Source organism: Cebus imitator, unplaced genomic scaffold (assembly GCF_001604975.1).
Source record: "Cebus imitator isolate Cc_AM_T3 unplaced genomic scaffold, Cebus_imitator-1.0 Scaffold235, whole genome shotgun sequence".
In the NCBI taxonomy this organism is placed as follows: Eukaryota; Metazoa; Chordata; class Mammalia; order Primates; family Cebidae; genus Cebus; species Cebus imitator.
The window spans coordinates 3,174,759-3,196,454 of NW_016107550.1; the positions used below are offsets into that span (position 1 = coordinate 3,174,759).

At 56.7% G+C, this 21,696-nt stretch overlaps 2 protein-coding genes across 6 annotated transcripts in view; one reads left to right on the forward strand and one right to left on the reverse strand.

Moving 5' to 3' along the window:
* The first annotated feature begins 1,423 nt into the window (after positions 1-1,423).
* Positions 1,424-19,370, forward strand: CNOT3 (CCR4-NOT transcription complex subunit 3). Of its 5 annotated transcripts, none has more exons than XM_017497929.2 (18): positions 1,424-1,722; positions 6,581-6,658; positions 6,773-6,840; positions 7,096-7,170; positions 7,312-7,401; positions 7,657-7,785; positions 7,886-7,981; positions 9,254-9,476; positions 9,569-9,702; positions 10,257-10,313; positions 11,744-12,131; positions 12,216-12,339; positions 13,113-13,311; positions 15,934-16,036; positions 16,134-16,332; positions 16,574-16,706; positions 17,404-17,529; positions 18,941-19,370. In XM_017497929.2, the coding sequence occupies exons 2-18, from the start codon at positions 6,634-6,636 to the stop codon at positions 19,088-19,090; spliced, it is 2,319 nt and encodes a 772-aa protein (XP_017353418.1). In that variant the 5' UTR covers positions 1,424-1,722; positions 6,581-6,633; the 3' UTR covers positions 19,091-19,370. The 5 variants fall into 5 exon arrangements, with proteins under 5 accessions (XP_017353418.1, XP_017353417.1, XP_017353420.1 ...); XM_017497928.2 differs by having other exon boundaries at positions 6,584-6,658; XM_017497931.2 differs by having other exon boundaries at positions 6,584-6,658; positions 18,992-19,370.
* The window catches only part of LENG1 (leukocyte receptor cluster member 1), a 5,639-nt gene continuing 2,193 nt past the window's right edge, over positions 18,251-21,696 (reverse strand). The window contains exons 3-4 of the mRNA XM_017497947.2: positions 20,420-20,682; positions 18,251-19,620 (exon numbers count right to left, since the gene is read on the reverse strand). Coding sequence (XP_017353436.1) covers positions 19,401-19,620; positions 20,420-20,682 — 483 coding nt within the window. The 3' untranslated portion in view covers positions 18,251-19,400. The remainder of the gene's footprint in view (positions 19,621-20,419; positions 20,683-21,696) is intronic.

Consider the following 21,696-nt stretch of genomic DNA (forward strand, 5'->3'; position numbering starts at 1 on the left):
AAAAAAAAAAAAAAAAAAAAAATAGTTCACGTTCACTTCTGCCCTGGATTTCTCTTACTTCCCACCACCTAGAGAGGAAGGGGCGTATCTGGCTTCCCATCTCAGTTGTGTGACCCTGGGCAAATGCCTCCCAGTTCGTGCAAGCCTCAGTTTCTAGAAGGTTTTCAATCACAAGTAATTCCTCACATTCATTCATCTATTCCTTTGGCAAGTGGTTACTGACTACTTCCTGCGTGCGAAGTGCTGGAGATGCAAAATCCAGACAGTGAAACCGAATAATTACGAAAATGACAGTAGACGTGCAAAAATAAATCCTAACCAGCAAGCCGCACATGAGCGCTCAGCCCGGGAGGTCAGAGAAGTTTTCTCCCCAAGAACACAAGGGAGCTGAGACCTGAAACGAGCAGGCATTAGGGAGCCACCCGTCTCCGCTGTACCTTCTGCAGTGTCCTCAACACACTAAGGAAACTGAGGTGCAGAGGAGAATGACTGTCCCCATCTGGTCACGTAACCAGGCAGAGGCAGGACAAAAACTCCATACCTCGCGCTTCCCAACCAACTCTCCTATGCACAGTGCCAGTGGCTTAGAAGCACTGTGTCTGGTCCCTTCCTTCTTTCACTCAGCAAATCATGAATTTCAGAGATATGCCAACACAGAGGCACTTGGAGAAAGACGAAGCAGCTGAGAGACAGGGAGCAGCCCTCCTGGCCGGGACGCAAGGGATGCGCCCAAGTCCCACGTCTGCCGACTACACCCTCGTTCACACGCTCTGTGAGCAGCGACCGCCCACTCGCCACGCTATTGGCCAAACTGGCATGAATGATAACCCTCAGGGCCAACGAGGATAATGGGGTGGACTTTCTTGCCCAGCTCCTCCCCCTTGGCCCAGTGGCTGTTTTGATTGGCAGATAACTTCGGCTCGGCCCCCGCTTTGAAGGCACCTGTCTGTCTCCCAGTAGGTACACGGCCCCAACGCCCACACTCCATGCCTTCCTCCGCTTTCCCCACCCACTTCCAGGACCAACCAATGACTTCAAGGCAGAATATGCCCCCGCAACCAATTAAAAAGAGCTCTAAACTTGACGGACGACTTCCCGCCCCTGGACTGTCCTAGCTCCTCCCCCAGACCAATTGTTTTAGGAGAGGGGGGCGGATACATCCAATCAGCACGACACTGGTCTCTTGATTGACGCTCGGGTCCTCGCGCTGGCGTGTTGTGCCCCGAGGCGGGAGGAGGAGGAGGAGCCGGGAGGAAAACCTGAGCCAATCCTAGCAGGCTGCGCGGGAGGCCAATCGAACGCCGCGCCTTGGAGCGATTACCCAATCCGCGAAAGGGGGCAGGGCGCATCCCTATCAGGAGCCAATAGAACGCCCCCAAAGGTCAGGAGCGACGTTCAGCGGGAGCAATGACAGGCCTATATTCGGGGCTCGGGGGCGGGTCGGCGCCAGAGACGAGAAGAGAGGAGGGGAGGCCTCCTCCGCCGCCGCCATCTTGGACCGGGCCCGGTCAGCTTCCGCGGAGCCATCGGCAGACGCCGCGGCGTCCCTTGAGCCCCGACCCCCGTCGTCAGAACAACCCCGGGCCCACTCCCCCAACCCCACTTCCGCTTCGCGCCGCTATCGCGATAGCGCCCGGGCCCGGGGCGCGAGAAAAAGGCGGCGGGCGCTCGCCTCCCCCGCCTGTCGCGATACGCTCCTCAGCGGCGGCGCCAGCTCCTGTGGTGAGAGCGTCAGGCTCGACTGGGCCGGACCCCTTCCCCTCCTCCCTCCCGGCACCACTGGCCACCCTCCTTGCGGCCTCCCGCCCTGGCGACACCGCCGTCTGTCGCGACATGGTCTCTCCTCGCCCGCCCCCTGCCGCCGCCTCTGCAGCGCGGGGTTCCCCGCGGGGGGCGGCTCCCTCCCTCTCGCCCTCCTGCTCCTCCGCCTCCTTCACGCCCCTCACCGCCGCCCGGGGGTCTTTCCGCGACCCGGACCCCGGGCCCCGCCCGCCGCCGCCTCCCCGCGTGGCATCGCGTCGGGCCCCCCGGTGGGGGTGTGAGGGTGCGAAGCCTCCGGGGCGCGAGGTGCCCGCCCCTCTCCGTGTCGGTATTGGCTCCTGGCTGGAAGGATGGAGGCGCCCCTGGTCCCAGGTGCCCGCCCTCTCGGGCTCAGGTGCCTGCCCCCCTCGGCCTCGGTCCTCCGCGTCGGGGCTTCTCTTCCCTCGACGGTAGCGTGGGGGGTGCTAGTCCCCCGGACGAGGACCCCCCTGGGTGGGGTGTCCCCCTTCCCGGGGCGACGGCGGCCCTCTGCATCCTTCTTCCCTGCTCCCCGGAGCGCAGCTTCCCCTGGGTCTCAGGTTCCAGCCGCCCCTCCGTATCGGATGGGGGCGTCTTCGGAGAGGAGTGGAGGAGAAACTCCGCGTTAGTTGGAGCCTCAGCCGAAGTTTCCTCAGCAGTTCCCTCTCTTAGCGAGAAGTGCCCTGGGTGGCTCGAGCCTCCCCATCCCGCAGCACCAGGCGCTTGCCTTTTGGGGGAGTCTGGCTTTCCTCGCCCCGGGTTCCAGGACCGTCCTCAGTGTGGCCCACAGCTGGCCTCGGCTCGCACGCTTGATTGTGGTGTCTGCCTCTGGCTTTGCAGTGGTGCACTCCCCTGCATCCTGACTCTCTGACCTTCTGGGTGTGGGCCTCTTCCCGTGAGGTCAGGGCCACTGTGGTCCTGGCACTGGGGGCTGCTGGGCTCCCCCAGCGCTCAGGTGCCTGGTGAAGGACACGAAGCCCCCACACTTTCCACGTTAAGTGGGCTCCCACTGCGGGCAGCGCTAGCGCTTCTTTGTAGGCAGCCCCTGCTTCTCAGTGCAGCGTGGTCACCCTCCCACCCCGGGGTGAGCTCTCTTGGACTTTTGGTGAGGGGTTTTGGTGTCTTCCTTCACTCCCTTTGCCCCTGCCTGGGTATGAGGCTTTTTCCCTCTTCACACTAGTCTCCTCCTTTTGGGTGTCATCACTCCAGGGGCCAAGAGGCCCACTGCCCTTGCTATTCGCATCAGATTCCCCACTGTGGGTTTGCTGTCTTCCCGTCTACCCTCACACTGAATGTCAGCAGTTGGAGAACAAGGGTTGTGCTTGCCCACCCCCGTGCTGGTACCCCATGGGAGTAGGAAGCTTCCTAGACCCGGGTTCTGGTTCTTGTGCTATGAAGTAGGGGGTGCTTCCCTTTGGGGCTGTGCCTTCTCTCCAGAGTAACCCTTTCTTGCTGTTGCCTGCCCCAGGCAGAAGGTTCTTGCTGTCCTTGGTATTGGTACAGCTGCTCTCTTGGATTTGAGATGCCCACGCCTCTGTGTGTGTCCCTACCATAAGGCTGAGGACTCCTCTTGGATGCAGGTGCTCCCGGCTAATGCTTCTAACCCCTCCTCTTGATTTCTTACTGTATGGGGTAAGGTAGAGGTTCCTGGCTGTGTGATGTCAGATGCCTGAGCCTCAAGTGGGAGACTCCATTGTAGTCCCCGTCCCTGGGACCAGAGACTCCTCTGGTGTAGCCTTTCAAGGTGGGGGTTTCCAGCTCCCCACTCTATGCATGGGCATCTCAGTGGAGATGACAGCCTCCACCCCAGGACCTAACATATCCTCCTTCCAGAGTCTCAGAGCCTCTCTGGCCACATCAGCAGCCACCAGGGTTAAGGATCACCCTTCATCACTTCCCGGAGCTCCTTGCTGCAGAGGCGAAAGCTCTTCCAGATCAAAGGCGCCTCATGACAGAGACCACTCTGTGGGCACATGATGTCCCCAAGATTAAGGACCGTCCGGTGTTAGCTCCCCAGGACAGAGCCTCCTGCCCCTCCCTCCCTCCTCAGGTGTTTGTGTGGTGGTATCATCTTCCCTAAGGTGAAGTTTGGGAGTCTTCTTTACTGGTTTTGGCCCCTGTTTTAGCGTGTTGGTTCCTGTGGGGCTGGTGTCCTCCTCACCTGACCCCTTAGCCTGGGTCCCTTCCCTGTGGGGATGAGTGTTCCTCTTGGGTAAGTCTCCTTCTGGGCCAAGGTTCGCAGACTGCTCAGTGCTACTGGAGAGCCCTTGCCGCCAGAGCACAAGCTCTTCTGCGCCCAAGAGTGGACCTGCAATTGTTACCTTCCTTGGAGGATCTTGGTGGATGCCCCCTGACTACAGCAAATGGGTCTCTTTCTTCTATGGTGGCATCTCTGCTTCGAGACTGAAGCTCCAGCTCCCCTTCTCTCTGGTCCTTTTTAGGGGGAACCAGAGGTACAGACACCCTCACACTACAGGGATTTTCTTCGTGGGGAAGGTGTTGTCTCCACTGTGGCTAAGGCTCCAGCCTCTCTAGGGGACAAGTACCCTGGGCCTTGGACACTTGCCCCTTCTCTATGGAGGAGCTGCCTCCCCGCTGGGTCTCAGCTGTTGCTGACTTTGATGTCACATTGTTCTGTCTGAAGCACCACCTCTGGGCTAGGGCTCTTGTTCCCCTCCACCTGGCTGCTGGCACCGTCACGACTTCCTTCTCTTGCTGCCACAGGGTGGTCTCCTCTCGGGGGGGTATTCTTTCTCTCCACTAGGGTACCAGTCTTTTCCATGTGGAGGTGCAGGGAGGGTGTCACCTCCCTAAGATGTTGATAGCCTTGTTTGGGGGTGTAGCCCATGAGACCTCTTCTTTCTTGAGGGCAGGAGCACCTGCCCATGCCCCTCTGTTGACTTCTTGGGATGGAAAGGGGGGGTGTAAGCTCTGGTTCCACATTCTTGTTCCCTTTTGCAGTAAGAGGCTTTTCTGTGTTGGGGTGTTGGACTTTGGTGAGGATCCCTGCACACCTCAGGGTTTGTGTCCAGGCCCTGGCCTGGATCAAAGGGACTTGCCCCTCCTCAGTCTGAGTCCCCTCTGGGGCACTTTCTCCTGGGTCTTTTTGTTGGTTGCGTTGCCTTAGATTCCCCTTGTATGGCATGTTGGCTGACTCTAGGCGGGTGGTGCTGCTGTTTTCTTTAGGTTGGGCCTTTTACTGAGGAGATTTAAGTTCTCTCAAGTGTAAGTTAGCACTCCTACCTACTACCACCAGATAGGTCCCTGCAGTGTTGGGAGAAACCTCAACAGGGCTGGTTAAGGTCCCAGTCCTGTCCTTTATGGGCTTCTTGTTCTAAAGCACACCTGTCCATAGGGTTGCTGCTAGGCACATGTGGTGATTAGTAACTAACGATGAAAGATTCAGTTTCTCCATTACACTTGCCACGTTTCAGATGCCCAGTGGCCAACAGATAGTGCACATGGACAGTGTTTCCAGCATTGCAGAGTTGTGTTCCACAGCACTGTTGGCCAGATGCTCCCTTCCAGTGGGTGAGGACCCTCCTGGTGTGACTTTTCTCTGTACTGAGGCTCTTATTCCTCAGTATGTGGCTGTTCCTGCCTTTACATTAAGTGACTACTCCAGGGTACCCTTGCCCTGCACAAGTAGAATGGGTGCAGCCCCTGGATCTCAGGGAACTATTCCTTTCATGATAGGCCCCCTCCCTGGGGGGGAAGAGGGGAACCTCCGCTGGTGGCTCAGATGTCTTAGCATAAGCTTCTCTCCCCAGGGCTCTCCTGTTCTCACTGTCAGGCCCTAAGGTGTGTCTTCCCCTAGACTAAAAGCTCCATGTAACTCCCTTTTGACCTCAGTCTCCTCTGGGTTCTATGTAACTTTCTTTAGTATAAAGATGCTCCTCTCTTTTAAGTTTTGGGCTCCTGCCGTGATAGTGTATGTTTTCCTGAGTCTAAATTACCAATCCACTTGATATGGGATTACTTCGTGTGTGCAGATCGGCTCCCTCACAGCTGCGGTACTTTTTCACCCTCTTGTCTTAGTCAGATTTCTATCTTCTTTCAGGTCTCTCTTGGGTACTGCCTTCTACCCCCAAATCTCTAACCCTTCTTGGTATCAGCCTCTTTGGGTTAGGAGTGCTATTTCCTTTTGGCTTAAGGATTCTGTTCTGGAATAAGTTTCTTGGTGGTTTAAGTCACTTCTCCTTGGCATTCAGCGCTATCTGTATGAGTGGGCTCAGGTCTTCATAGTTTTAGGCAGCTCTGGTCTTCGCCGTTTTCCCCCACCCCCAGTCTTCCTTCCCTCACCTACAGCTTACAGACACACATGCGCCCTTCTTTGTGAGCTGCCAGTTTCATTTGTCTCCTGTCTTGTCTGAGGGGTGACCTCTCCTAGCCACCTCTGTACCCAGCCCCTCTGAGTAGGACGTGTGATCTCCAGGGCTAATGCCTTCATCCCAGTCATCAGCTGTGTGCAGCATGACTTTGTCCTGCTCTGAAAAATCCTTTTGAGTGTAATCTGGGGAGAAGGTGCTCCATGCTGTAGGAATTTTCCACTTCCTGGATTAGAGGCACACAAAAAAGTGTGTATCTTTTCTTGTTTCAACAAACTTCTAGGGTCTCTTGTTGGCCAGACACTATGCTGGGCAGTCATGTGAGCACAGGAGAACTGGGGCTGGTCTCTGTCGGACAGCAGATGTTTCTTCTCTTTACCATTCCCACCCACCTCACTGTGCTGACTGAGGTCCATGGCTCTGGGTTTGAACCAGCCAGGAATACATGTTAATTCGTCTCCAATCTCTCCTAGCAGCGTCCGTCTCCAAGAGAGTATGAAGAGAGTGCGTCTGTAGGACAGGGAAGATGGCGGACAAGCGCAAACTCCAAGGTACTAGACTGACTTCCCACTGCACCTGTAGCCACGTGCTCCCGCTTCTGAGGACTGCTCTCTAAATCCTGCTGCCTGGGCAGGATTCTCACAGCCTTCTTCCTCCTTGGCCAGGTGAGATTGATCGCTGCCTCAAGAAGGTGTCCGAGGGCGTGGAGCAGTTTGAAGATATTTGGCAGAAGGTACAGGGGCCAAGGCCCTAATAATCTGGGTCTTCAGAGAGGAGGGCGCAGGAAAAAGGCTCAGTATCTCTGGGTGTTGACCAGGGAGAGAGGGGTTACATATTCAGGTGCTGAGGACCTAAGAGAATCAGTTCTAAGATGGATTGGGGATAGATATGCGGGGGTCCTCGCGTCCCTAGCATAAGGAAGAATCACTGGAGTGGGTACTGGGGCATCCCCTCCCACACTGACTTCTGAATTTTCTCCATCCCTCAGCTCCATAATGCAGCCAACGCGAACCAGAAAGAAAAGTATGAGGCTGACCTAAAGAAGGAGATTAAGAAGCTACAAGTGAGGGGGCTGGGGGCCTGGACACCTGTGTCCTGAGGGTAGAGGGAACTGGGAGAGTGGACTGCTGGGTCCCAGGGAGAAGGAGCTGTGGGCCCCAATTCCCAGGTACTGAGGTCTGACTGTTTCTTTTCCCATCTGCAGCGGCTGAGGGACCAGATCAAGACATGGGTAGCATCCAACGAGATCAAGGACAAGAGGCAGCTTATAGACAACCGCAAGCTCATTGAGACGGTAGGAGCCCAGATCCTGAGTCCCAGAGCGGGGGGAGGTCACCTGATTCTTGAGATCCCAAGGGGTGGAGGCAGAGTGGCCAGAGCCCAGAGGTCCCCAAGAGAAGCAAGGTTTCTGCACCTAAGGGAAGGGAAGAGGCAGCAGACTCAGAGCTCAGAAAGTAGGGTCATGAGGCTCAGGGCTGAGTGTCTGCTGGCCCTTAGTCAGCTCCTTTCCCACCTTCGAGAGCCCCCCTGCCAACTGCACTCTCTACAGCAAATGGAACGGTTCAAAGTTGTGGAACGAGAGACCAAAACCAAAGCTTACAGCAAGGAGGGCCTGGGCCTGGCCCAGAAGGTAGACCCTGCCCAGAAGGAGAAGGAAGAGGTTGGCCAGTGGCTCACGGTGAGTTGGGGTAGAGAACAGGAGGTGAACTCTGAGGATCCTGAGCCCTGGGCATACCTGGGAACCCTGGCTGATGGCCTTCCTCTTCTTCCTCCCCTAGAATACCATCGACACGCTCAACATGCAGGTGGACCAGTTTGAGAGTGAAGTGGAGTCACTGTCAGTGCAGACACGCAAGAAGAAGGGCGACAAGGATGTGAGTGAGGGAGACCCAGCACCTTCGGGAAGGGGATGGGGACGGGGATGGGCTGGCCAGCAGGAGGTACCAGTCATTTAGGCTCCTGGGAGTTGAATCCTGGATTCCTAAGGTGGAGAGGGGCCAGCAGCTGGGATTAGGGATTTGAGAGAGACTATCGGGAGGGCTTAGCAGCTGCCTGGGTGGGGCAGGGAGGAGGCCAGACCCAATTTCAGGGTCTCCTGGGTGTCTAGGTAGACAGCAGGGCCTTGGTGAAGAGGAGCGGTTTGGGGAAAGGTGAATGCACATTGAGCTTGGGCCCCAGAATAAGTGTGAGACCTGAAGGACACCCATGGGAGGAGGCTTCATGGCACCCAGAGGGCCCTGATTCTGGGGAGAGCACAGTTAGAGACAAGGCAGAATATGGAGAAAGCAGAGAACCAGGCCTGAAGGAAGAGAGGAGTCTGGGACAAAGCTGGATGCTGGGGTCCCAGGTTCTAGAATCCAGGATTGTGGGGTATGATTTCAGAGGGATACAGACTGTAGAGACTTGTTGAAACCAGAAAGACAAGGAGGGGAGAGCCAGATCCTCAGGGAAGCTGTGGGTGGGAGAGGGTCAGGAAGTAGATGATGACAGGGTTGGGCGTCAGACTCTGAGGGGTTTGGGAACCACGGGCTTGGAGGGGAGTTGTTGGGTCCTTCAACGGAGCAGGGATTTAGAACTGAGGCTAAGTTGTTAAATCGTAAAGAGTCCTCGAGGGGAGGGCAGGAGCGAGGCTTATGAATCTGGGCTCCCTTGGGGATAAATGGATAGGGTTGGGAGGCCTAGTGATGACAGAATCATCATCATTATTCTAAACAGCAAGCTCGTCACAAATGGCGGTTATCATTATTACTGCTGGAGCAAGCCAGGGGTGGGGGGCGTGCCAGAGGTAGTCACGGCCGGTGGGTGCGCTCAGTTGAGAAATCTGGGCTGTCAGGTGAGGTGCAGGTGGAGGCCAAGTCGTGGGATGGCACAGGGACCTCTGGGTCATTTAGAGGTTTCCAAAGACTCCTGGAGCCAGAAAGTTCTGGGGAGAGGAAGGAGCAGTGGGATCCCAAGATGTCAGAAGGCTGAGATTGCTCCCACAGGGGTCAGAGGGTGGGTGGACCCCATACTGGCCCACCCCAGAAGGGGCTGGAATGGAGGCTTTGGGTCTCCACAGGGGTCAGGGACTGAGGACAGGTTCTGTGGGGGCAGGAGGGGCCGAGCAGGTGCTCTGCAGCCCCTGAGCCTGGCCCTGGGCTCGCCAGCAGAAGCAGGACCGGATCGAGGGCTTGAAGCGGCACATCGAGAAGCACCGCTACCACGTGCGCATGCTGGAGACCATCCTGCGCATGCTGGATAACGATTCCATCCTCGTCGATGCCATCCGCAAGATCAAGGACGATGTTGAATACTACGTCGACTCATCCCAGGACCCCGACTTCGAGGAGAACGAGTTTCTCTACGATGACCTGGACCTCGAGGACATTCGTGAGGCCCTGGGGCTGATGGTGGCACAGGAAGTGAGGGCCCAGAGCAGGCTGTGTGAGCCAACTAAGCAGGCCCTCCTTCTGCCCCCACAGCACAGGCGCTGGTCGCCACCTCCCCCCCCAGCCACAGCCACATGGAGGATGAGATCTTCAACCAGTCCAGCAGCACACCCACCTCGACCACCTCCAGCTCTCCCATCCCACCCAGCCCAGCTAACTGTACCACGGTGAGGCCCCACAGGGCACTAGTACCTCGTGTTTCCAGCAGGGCAGGACTTGAGGAGACAAATCTGGGTTTCTCCAAAGTGACCAGGGGAGAGTAGTTGAGGAAACACAGATCGAGGTAGCCAGGGTCTAGGCTCTTGGAGCACACGCTAAGGTCCTACATCTGGGTCCCTCAAGGACAGAAAGAGTAATAGGGTCCATCCTGGGCCAGTTTAAGTCCTAGATGTGGGAGGCGGCAGAGGCCAGTGCCGGGGCTGCCTGAGGAGGCTGGGGAGCTGGCCACTTTGGGCAGGGATCCAAGGGTGGGATTCCCTGCGGAGAGCAGGTTTCCAGATCCTAGGAGGCTGGTGGCTCAGTGCTGGCTCCCAGAGCACAACATTGGAGAGCCTGAATTTAGGTGGTTTCTCCAGGCAGATTAAGGACAGCCATTTGATCAGCTCTGGGGCTGCAATGGCAGTCAACTGGGCCCAGGTCCCCGGGGCATTGAGAGATTAGTGTTTCTCTGTCAGACCCCCAGAGGTCATACAGGTTTTCTATTCCACCTTCCCTACCTCAGGAAAACTCTGAAGATGACAAGAAGCGGGGACGTTCCACAGATAGTGAAGTCAGCCAGGTGGGTGTGAGCCTGGAATTGATGGGCATGCCATTCACTTATTTGTTGGTTCCCAAAGGCATATTGAGGCCCGAGTGCTGGCCCTGGGCTGGACTCGTGGACACAGGTGGGTCAGAAAGCAGTGCTGCCCTGAGGGCAGATGGGCAGGCAAGTGGACAGGTGACTGGTGCTGTGGAGTGGCACAGGGCACCTCCAGCCTGGCCAAGCAGTCAGGAGATGCTGCTGCAGAGGGCCCTGGGTTTCAGAGTCAGGTGAGTTTGCCTGGCAGGGAGAGGCAGTAGCAGTAACTCAGGCAGATTGTGACAGAAAGCTTCGAAGTGTGGAGAGATAAGGCCCGTCAGGTCTGTGGGGCCAGGGGCTCAACTATGAGCACAGGGACTGGAATTGTCAGGCTGAGGGGCTCAGGCTTTTGTGGACCTGATGGGGCCTTGGTGGTGCGAGTAACACACACTGCGTGTTTCTGAGAGAGGACAGTGGTGTGCAGCGCTTCTCCACCTCCCAGGACAGCAGCACGCTTCAGAAAACACTGCTACAGAAGAATGTTAGGCAGGAGCAGCCGGGGCCCAGGGCCCCTCTGTGGGCTGATGGGATGGTGGTTCCAAGGGGACACCCTGAGTGGGCATTGAGGACGCTGGTGTGGAGACTAAGGGGACCTGCAGGTAGTGGGGAAGGTGGGCAGCAGGGCCAGGTGGTGATGAAGAGAGACCTGTGGTAGGGACTCCAGGGGCCAGGCTGGGCTCTGCCACCTTCCCAGGCCCCCACTGCCAAGCAGCGATCGTAGGAGAGAAGTGGGTAGTGAGTCCTGCTGGGCGCCTGGTAAGCGCAAGGTACCCGTGGGGTGAGTGGAAAGAAGCCAGGAGGCGGTTAGGTTCAGCAGCCTGAGTTGCTGTTGGCAGCATGCCTGCGGTGGAGATGCCAGGAGCACATTTACCCTCCCACCACTTTCGGGAGCGCTGGTAATTTACGGCCCTGTGAGTAGTTTCTGTGACCCTTCCGGTGACATTCAGAATTACTATCCAATTTCCAGCTGTTTTTCCTTCTACTCTTAGACATTAGGCTGCTCCAGCTAATCACATACTGAGGACACTTAGGTGTTTCTCACTAGTCCCCTGGCTTCCGACAGATGGATTTTCTCTGGCTGACAACCTAAGTTGTGTGTCAGATCCCTGTGGGGGTGTCCGTGGGGTGGTGTCCAGGCAGGACTTGGGAAGCTGGGCAGGCTGGAAATTAGTGTGAGTGTTTTAAGCATGAAGGTGATGCAAGCCATGAGGGTGAGTAAAGTCACCCAGGTTCCCAGGAGGGCGGGAGCAGTTGGGGGCAGCGAGGCCAGAAAGGAGGCTGCTAGGACAAAAGTGGAGCCTGAGGTGTGGGTGGTGAGGGAGAACAGCTGGCCCCCTGGGTCCTGACCCTCTGCTCTCTCCCACCCACAGTCTCCAGCCAAAAACGGCTCCAAGCCTGTCCACAGCAACCAGCACCCTCAGTCCCCAGCTGTGCCACCAACCTACTCCTCTGGCCCCCCGCCCGCTGCCTCTGCCTTGAGCGCCACCCCTGGCAACAATGGGGCCCCCGCCCCAGCAGCACCCCCAAGTGCCCTGGGCCCCAAGGCCAGTCCAGCTCCCAGCCACAACTCGGGCACCCCTGCCCCCTATGCCCAGGCTGTGGCCCCACCAGCTCCCAGTGGGCCCAGCAGCACCCAGCCCCGGCCCCCCAGCGTCCAGCCTAGTGGAGGCGGTGGAGGTGGCGGCGGAGGCGGAGGGAGCAGCAGCAATAGTAACAGCAGTGCCGGTGGAGGGGCTGGCAAGCAGAATGGCGCCACCAGTGAGTGGGGAATCATCGGGGCGGGGGGTGCGGGCGGGGCTGGGCAGCAGCCGGCAGCCCTTTCCATTCGCTCTTTGTTCCCAGGTTACAGCTCAGTTGTAGCAGACAGCCCAGCAGAGGTGGCTTTGAGCAGCAGTGGGGGCAACAATGCCAACAGCCAGGCCCTGGGCCCCCCTTCCGGCCCCCACAACCCACCTCCCAGCACCTCGTGAGTGTCTTGGCCGTCGGCAGGGTTGGGGTGGCAGCCTTTTGGCACAGAGAGGCACTGGTGCGTCACCCCCACCTCGATGGGTCCTGGGCCCCCCACCCTTGCTCCTGGGAACGTCCAGCGAGTGCTGTCCTCCACCTCCATCAGGTGTTGTGCCCCCACTTCTTTCCAGAAAGGAAATTATATCAGCCTCTCTGCTTTGCCCTTCATAACGTTCCAAAATACATTCTCATCTAAGTGGAAGTTGTCTAAAGAGCCCCACACCCTTTCTTCCCCATTTCTGTTACCCGCCCGAGGCTACTTGACAGGAGGTCACTCTTCCACTTTTCACATTGAATTGTCTCAAAGTCCTCATTCCTCTGTAGCTACTCCTCCAAATCTTAGCTCAGACAGTTCCACTGGATCTCCATTTCCCAAAGAATGCCCCAAGAAAGAGCTTAATTAACAATATGCACAAAGGAAAGGCCTTCCTGGCCCCCTCGCCCCAGCACCAGCTGGCCTGCCCAAGGCAGCCTGTGTGGCCTGGTGGAGCACCCAAGAATCCTCACCCCCATCCCCGAAACTCTGCTCTACTGATGAGAAACTTCCAAAAATTGGGCTCTGCCTTTGTTTACCCAGAGAGCCACTTCTTTCTCCCATCTGTCGGCCCTCAGCTGCCCCTCTCAGATGCCTTCTGATTTGTGCAGGCTCCCCTCTCTCCAGCCAGGCCTGTCTGCCCATCCCACCCTCAGGGACCCTCTTCTGAGCCCCTCTCCTCCATGCTCTCTCTCCAGGAAGGAACCCAGTGCGGCAGCCCCGACAGGGGCTGGGGGCGTGGCCCCAGGCTCAGGGAACAACTCGGGGGGACCCAGCCTCCTGGTGCCACTGCCTGTGAATCCTCCCAGCTCCCCAACGCCTAGCTTCAGTGATGCCAAGGCAGCTGGTGCCCTGCTCAATGGGCCTCCGCAGTTCAGCACCACCCCGGAAATCAAGGTGGGCTCCTCAGATATCCCCTGAGCCTCTGTATCCTGACTGCTGTCTGCACTCCAGACATTTCTGTCCCTTTCCTCCAGGTCTCTAGCTGTGCACCCTCCCCACCTTTCTGGATCTTGCTCTCCGGCTTTCTCTCCCCTTCTCACACTTGCTCTTTCTCCAGATCTTTCTGTACCACGTTCCCCCTGACCATGATCTCTGGGAGCTCTCATACTCCCCTCTTGCTCCCTCTGAAGCTGTTTCTCTGGGTCTCTTCCTTTTTCTTGGTTGTACTTGTTGCTTGCTCCCTCTGGGTTTCATCTTCATCTTCCCTAGGCCCTCAGCTTCTGTCCCCATTTGTCTTTACAAAGCATACCAGTCTTTCTACTTCACATGACCCCTTACCTAGCTCAGTACCCTCCTTTTCCTAGCTAAGAAACTGTTTTCAGTCAAGACAGCACTTGTTCAAGTCCAGCGGGGGCCAAGCTTGGTGTTGGGTGAATGCAGCCTGCTTCCTACTATTAGGAAGCTTCCCTGCTGGGGTGGCTGCAGGGGAGGTTGCCGTGGGTCCCCTGAAGGACATGGGACCTGACCTGGGAGACAGGCCAGGAAGGCTCTGTGAGGGGGTGATGTTTCAGCTGAAACCTGGAGCCACCAGGGGTCTAACAGCTGCAGGAAGGGCTTCAGGAGGAGTCCGCATCTGCCTGCATGCTGAGGAGGCTGGGCAGGATGCAGCAGAGAGGAGCAGGTATCCACTCTGCAGGAGGCAGTGCCGCCGGCTGTAGGGCTGAGTGCAGCAGGACAGGAGTGGGGGTTCCTGATCATGGAGGGTCAGGAGCTGGGGCTTGGCTTGTGAGCCAGGATACTGTAGCGTGGCTTCCACGGGGTGGCAGTGCGCCCCAGGCTGGCCAGGTGCAAGTCTTGGCATTGTCTTTTCTGTGCTTGCCTTCATCTGGGAAATGGCAGTAATCACGATGATATCTACCATACAGGATTATTTAGAAGAGTAACTTATTGCGGTAAAGCTCTTGGAACAGTTTCTGGTCCAACAGAAGCATTAGATTTCTTTTTTTAAGACAGTCTTGCTCTGTTACCCAGGCTGGAGTGCAGTGGTTCGATCTCAGTTCACTGCAGTCTCCACCTCCCGGGTTCTTTTTTTTTTTTTGAGACAGTTTCGCTCTTGTTACCCAGGCTGGAGTGCAATGGCACGATCTCGGCTCACCGCAACCTCCGCCTCCTGGGTTCAGGCAATTCTCCTGCCTCAGCCTCCTGAGTAGCTGGGATTACAGGCACACGCCACCATGCCCAGCTAATTTTTTGTAGTTTTAGTAGAGACGGGGTTTCACCATGTTGACCAGGATGGTCTCGATCTCTTGACTTCGTGACCCACCCGCCTCGGCCTCCCAAAGTGCTGGGATTACAGGCGTGAGCCACCGCGCCCGGCTGACCTCCCGGGTTCAAGTGATTCTCCTGCCTCAGCCTCCCAAGTACCTGGGATTTCAGGTGCCCACCACCCTACCTGGCTGATTTTTGTATTTTTAGAAGAGATGGGGTTTCACCATGTTGGTCAGGCAGGGGGCTTGAACTCCTGACCTCAGGTGATCCACCCGCCTCGGCATCCCAAAGTACTGGGATTACAGGCATGAACCACTGCGCCCAGCCCAAATTTTGTAAGTACTATGGACAGGAAACTGTGCATTTTTGTGGCAAAAGGGAAACAACAAGCTTTGAGATTTTCAAAAGGGGTTCATACCTTTTGACACCACCACCAGCAAAAATGAATCACTGGGGTGGGTGGTCAGGAACTATGGCAAGGTTTGAAGTAAAGAAGGAACAACATGACTTCATTGGAAAGGTCCCCTGGGGCTGAGGACAGGATAGAGGGAGAGTGAGCTGGGCAGGAGAGGACAGGCCCAGGCTGTGTGGGGTATGGTGGCATGACAGATAAACAGGACAGATAAGCCTTGGTGACTAAAGCGTTGTGGAGAGGACAGCACAGGGCTGGGGTTAGGGACAGCTGCCCATGGCCAGAGTATATGGGGGAACCAGGTCTGACTTTGGAGAACAGAAGCCTGCTGTAGCCTTTGTAATAAGAAAGGAGGCTGTGGTGGTAGGGCTGGAGGCCCAGCCTACCTGTTACCAGCAAGGAGACTGAATCCTAGCAGGGCTGGGCCTGCCCCCACCCCAGTTACCCCATGCCAGTCAGAGGCAGACAGCTGAGCATGCAGTCCTCCTGCCTCCGAGACAGGTGGGGGCTCTCCCAACGTATAGGTGGCCCTAGTGAAGGAGCGTGTACTATTGGCTCATTGTTTGACAGAAATGGTAGCGCACTGTACATGTTCTGCAGGTTGGCATTTTCCTCTGTAGTATGTCACGAACTTGTGTTTTGAAAATTTCTGTGCTGTATTCCATGGTGTAGAGTCCCACTTACTAGATGTTCATCTGCTGATGACTGTGTCAGTGGTTTCCAGTGGTTTCCCCCCAGTTTGATGCTTTTACCTTTTATGGGTAGATCACGAGAAGTGGATCACTGGCCCTCCACAGCCTCCCAGCAGAGCAGGCGAGAGCATGTGGGGCCTGCATCAGGCGAAGCTTGCTCCTGCAGCCCAAGTGCTCAGGCCAGGCCTCTGGTTTCCTCCCCAGGCCCCAGAGCAAACTTTGAGCTCCTTGAAGTCCATGGCGGAAAGGGCAGCCATCAGCTCTGGCATTGAGGATCCTGTGCCAACACTGCACCTGACCGAGCGAGGTGAGGGTCCCAGGATGGTGGGGAAGCAGTGAGCCAAAGAGGAACTGGCCCTGACCTATCCTCACCACTGAGGGGGCCACCCCCACTTTCCCCACAGACATCATCCTCAGTAGCACATCAGCACCTCCGGCCTCAGCCCAGCCACCCTTGCAGCTGTCAGAGGTCAACATACCGCTGTCACTGGGTGTCTGTCCACTGGGCCCTGTGCCCCTCACCAAGGAGCAGCTCTACCAGCAGGCCATGGAAGAGGCCGCCTGGCACCACATGCCTCATCCCTCTGATTCTGAGCGTATCCGGTGAGGGGCTGCAGGAAAGGGGGTTGGGCTGGGACTCAGGTCTTAGTGAGGAGGCAGGGGATGGACCTGTGAGGCTGTGGGTCAAGGGGGCCAGGCCCCTGACCTGGGCTCCCCACTGAAGGTCAGCACTGCCCCAGGTCTATCTGTACCAGCCCCCACCCGGGGATGCATTTCTGAGCACTCTTTTGATGAGGGCAGGACTGGTAGGCAGCTCACACTGACCTTCCCGATACTCCCACAGGCAGTACCTCCCCCGGAACCCCTGTCCGACGCCCCCCTACCACCACCAGATGCCACCCCCACACTCGGACACTGTGGAGTTCTACCAGCGCCTGTCGACCGAGACACTCTTCTTCATCTTCTACTATCTGGAGGTACAGCAGGGCCCCCGGGGCAGCCTCGGGCCCCCCGGCTTCGCCGCCACCGCCGCCGTCCCCCCTCGGGCTGGAGGGGTGAGGTGGGTGCCCCACTGCGGCCACTGGGACCGCACCCCCTCCCTATTCCCAGTCCTGGGCCCCCCAGCCCCCTACCTAAATCAGCCTGTCCCTGTTCCCGCTTCCAGCCCAGAGGTGTTAGAACTGCCTGGGTTGAGTGAGGCCAGTCGGCCGCAGCATGCCCCAGCCCCGCTTCCAGTGGCTCACTGGCTTATCTGCAGCCCCTCCCCAGCCCTGATCCAGTAGCCCCAGTCTAGGCTAACCCCACTCTGCTCATCAGCACATTCTCAGGCCTCCCTGGAGACCACTGGGGAACTGTCCAACCTACTCCCACCCCCAGCGAGTGACCTCCACCCTCATCCCCACTTTGGAAATTTTCTAAATTGCCTCCTGTCTCAGCTCTCATCACACAATAGTTTTTCTTCCTTCTCAAAGCTTCTCTGAAATTAATTTTCACCTCCTGTCTCATTTTCCTTCTCCTGACCAGCATTGGTATGTTCTGTGCCCCAGATTGTCCAGCTCAACTGTGGTCTGTGGCGGGGGCCGGGGTTCAGCCCTGATGTCCCGCCCTGTCCCCCTGGCTCCCCACCAAGTTTGGGGGGGCCCCTGATCCCCTTCTCCACCTTTACTCCCCCAGGGCACTAAGGCACAGTACCTGGCAGCCAAGGCCCTAAAGAAGCAGTCGTGGCGATTCCACACCAAGTACATGATGTGGTTCCAGAGGCACGAGGAGCCCAAGACCATCACTGACGAGTTCGAGCAGGTGAGGGCCCCGCCCCCACTCTTCCTACTGCTAGGGTTGGGGTTGAGTCCCCAGGCAGTCCCTGCCAGCCTCTGTTCCCTTGCCTCCACCTTTCAGGCGATGCAGTCCCTCAGCCTGACCAAGCTCTGCTTCACTCGGGCTGTTTGCTCAGCCTGGAGAACTGCCTTTCCTCCTCCAGTTGGCTGGCTCCTAGGGCTCCTGTAGGTCTTAGCCCAAATGGCCCTTCCCGAGAGACCTTCCCGGAGCCACCTGGCTCAGCGCCTCCGTGGTGCGGTGCTGGGCACTGACATGGGTGTGGGATTTCCCGGTGAGACTCCCGGCACAGGCTGTGGGTTCTGGTGCCCAGGGACCTTGATGGCCCCCTCCACCGCCAGGTCCCAGCACCCAGCACACACTCAGTGGGGAAGCTATTTTTTTTTTAATGGTCTTTTCAAGTTCTAATAATTGGCAATTCATGCTTCTTGCAAATACTCTGGAGCCAGCCTGCCTGGGTTTGAGCCCAGCTCTAGCTGGGTGACTTTGGGCAAGTCACTTGAACCTCTGTCTTAATTTCCTTATCTGTAAAAACTGGGGGGAAGAGGCCCTCCTACTGCAGTTGTTATGAAGATTAAATGAGTTAATAACATGTAAGTATTTGATGGTGACTGCTACGTAGTAAGTGTCATGATTTTTTTTTTCAAATTACTTACAGTTGGTGTGTTCCACAGTGATTTTTTTTTTCCCCCACCAAAGACTTCCCTGATGCCGAGCCCCTTCATGGGGATGAATATTGCAAGGTCCTTGTCCTCAGAGAACTCAGTCCCTTCTCCTAGTTCTCCCAGGCTGCCATTCTTGAAAGCATTTCAGACATTCGTTCATTCAGAAGCTAGCTCCTCTCCCATCGTGCCCTCAGACATTAACTACTGACCTATCCTTTCCTGGTTTGGCCCAGAACCATCCTCCAAGTTAGTACATTTCAGGGCATCCAGTCATTCAGAAATTCCCACACCTCTGCCACCGCCAATAAAATATCCCTGCAGAGTGCTTAGATTTAGATTCTGAGCATGTTCCATTCTTTAGAACAAGGGTGACAGTACCCACTGCCTTGAGGTCTTTGTGAAGATTAAATGCTAGGCCGTGCATCCTGTACTTGCACGAGAGAGATGTTCAAAAGCCACAGCCCTCAAGAATACAAAGGCCTTGTACTCACTCACGCCTGGAGCTGGGGCCCCACTCTGGCAGCTGGCCTCGGTGGAAGCTCTCTGCTGTTCCCTCCGCTTCCTCCTTGATGAAGTGGGCATGATAATGTTTATAACCCAAGAACCACCTTGTGAGGGTAGAATGAGTGCACGTGTGTGCAGGGCAGCTGGCCCAGTGCCTGGCACATCCACAGGCCTAAGAACTGTCCCCTTTGTCTGTTGGTCCGGCCCAGATCCCAGACCACCTCTTCGTCCACTCACTGACCGCCTTCTCCCCCGGCCAGGGCACCTACATCTACTTTGACTACGAGAAGTGGGGCCAGCGGAAGAAGGAAGGCTTCACCTTTGAGTACCGCTACCTGGAGGACCGGGACCTCCAGTGACACCGGCCCCTCCCTCTACCAACCCCCTCCCCCGCATGCTGATCCCCTGCCCAGGTGAGGGCCCTGCCCTGGAAGACTGGAGGGAGGCCCCAGGCCACGGGGCATCCCCCTCTCCCAGGAAGCAGGGAAGGGGCCGGGAGGTTTCTTCTCAGCCCCACCCTGGGGGCCCGGGGGCGAGGGATGCCCCCTCCTCCCCTCCCCAGTGAGGGACATTTTTTGGTAAACCTATTTTCATTTTGGAAAATATTTATGAATAAATAGTTTTATATGACGGCTGGCAGTAGCGGCCTCTCCTGTACCCCCTCAGGAGTCAGTGAGCAAGGTGAGGGTCCTGCTGGCGGGGGCGCCGGGCCAGCTGGGGGTTGAACTGGGAGTTGTACCGCCGCCGCCGGTCATCTGTCTCTTCCTCTTCCTGCTTACCCTCCTGTGGTGCCCGGCCTTGGACCCGGGCCAGCAGGGCCTCCGCTCGAGCCCTCTCGGCTGCTTCCCTCCGAAGACGTTCAGCTCGAAGCTGGTCCAGGGATGGAGGCCTGCAGGGAGAGGACTGAGGTCAGAAAGCTGGTAGTCCCCCTAGGAGGCCGTTCCCCCAGACTCTCCCAGAGGGAGCTGCCACCAGGAACCCTGGCCTGCATCCAGCACACCCCAGCCTTGGCTCTTAGGGCCTGCTGGAAGAAGCCACTTGGTGCTGGGACGCCATGGGCATGTTTCTGGCCTGCCTTCCTGTGGGCTTTATTCCTCCCCAGTCTTTAAAATGTGATGCTCCTCCACATCAAGAAAGCACACTGGGCAGCCCCTGGCTCTCTCTGGGCCTCAGCTTCCCTTTCTGGAGAAAAAAAGATTACAGGCAGTGTACCCTCTCTAGAGCAGCGGTACAGTATCCTGGGGATATAAGCCTGCTTTTACAGTCTAACCCAGCGGTTCTCAAACTCTTTGGTCTCAGGACCCCTTTATACTCTTAAAAACTGAGGATCCCAAGAACTTTTGTTTAAATGGGTTCTGTTAATATAATGCAAATCAGAAGTGAAAACTAAGAAAACTTGGACATAAGTATCTGTGCCATTACCCATCACAGTAAGGGTGTCTTCTTATCATGTACTCTGGAAACCTGCACTACCTGCCTGAGAATGAGTGTAAAAGGCAAACTGTGTTAGGAAAATAGGCTTGACGCCATGGCACGCCCGGGAAAGGGAGTCAGGACCCCTGGGGCTCCCTGGACCACATGTTGAGAACCACTGTTCCAACCAGAGCTCCTGCTGTGCCTATGCTAGGCTGCTGCCAAGCCCTGAAGATCTGGGTCCTGGTCTGCCAGGGCAGGGTCCTCCTTCTTACCCCTTGGGTCGCTGTTTCTCAGACCCCTCCTTTTCCTTTCTGCTGTGATTGCCTTCATCACTGCTGTGCCGTCTCTTCTTCCCCAGATGCTTCTGCATCTCCTGCAGAGGGTCCAGGCGGCTCTTGATCTTCTCATCTGGGGCTGGGCCAGGTGGGTGGCCCCCTCGCTCTGGTGGGAGCTGGTACCAAGGGGGTTGAGTCTGGGCCTCCGCTGCACTCTGGCCCAGGTATGTCAGGATGCCCAGAGCTTTCTCTTGTCTCTCCTGAGAGGATCAGGAAATAAAAGAGATGGGATATAATCTTTCAGGGTGTCAGGTTTATCTCCCTGACACAGGTATCTAAGGCCTATCATGAACCAGCTGTGCCAGGTGCTGGGGAGGGAAGAGACCAGCAGAGGCCAAGCTCCTGCCCTGGGGGGAAAATGGCAGGGACAGTCACAGAAAGCAGAGGAAGGAGGGGATGGGGTGGAGCCGCCTGAATGTCCAGAGGCAGGTATCTTTTCAGAGAGCAAGCAAAACAGAGGACCCGTGGGTGGGGTCAGCAAGTTCAGAGACAACAGGTGAGTAACAGGTGCTAATGTAACTTTTACACTTGATCTTAGCCAAAAGGTAAGAAATGATTGACTCACCTTTTTTTTCTGAGATGGAGTCTCGCTCTTGTCACCCAGGCTAGAGTGCTGTGGCACGATCTCGGCTCACTGCAACTTCCACCTCCTGGGTTCAAGCGATTCCCCTGCCTCAGCCTCTGGGACTAAAGGTGCACGCCACCATGCTCAGCTAATTTTTTTTTGAGACGGAGTTTTGCTGTTGTTGCCCAGACTGGAGTACAATGGCACAATCTCGGCTCACCGCAACCTCCGCCTCCCGCCTCAGTCTCCCGAGTCCCTCAGCTGGGACTACAGGCACGTACCATCATGCCCACCTAATTTTTGTATTTTTAGTAGAGACAGGGTTTCACCTTGTTGACCAGGATGGTCTCGATCTCTTGACCTCCCGATCCACCCGCCTTTGCCTCCCAAAGTGCTGGGATTATAGGCGTGAGCCACCACGCCTGGCCATTTTTTTGTATTTTTAGTAGAGATACCATGTTGACCAGGCTGGTCTTGAACTCCTGACCTCGGGTGATCTGCCCACCTCAACTTCCCAAAATGCTGGGATTACAGGCATGAGCCACCGCCCAGCTGATTTAGATTTTTGTTTTTTTTTTTTTGAGACGGAATTTCACTCTTGTTACCCAGGCTGGAGTGCAATGGCGCAATCTCGGCTCACCGCAACCTC

Excerpts from the sequence above, each read along its gene's own strand:
- CNOT3 (XM_017497929.2), top strand. The coding sequence starts at position 6,634 with ATGGCGGACAAGCGCAAACTCCAAG. Across the intron at positions 10,314-11,743 it reads CAGATAGTGAAGTCAGCCAG|TCTCCAGCCAAAAACGGCTC; the intron begins GTGGGTGTGAGC and ends TCCCACCCACAG. Across the intron at positions 16,037-16,133 it reads ACTGCACCTGACCGAGCGAG|ACATCATCCTCAGTAGCACA; the intron begins GTGAGGGTCCCA and ends CTTTCCCCACAG.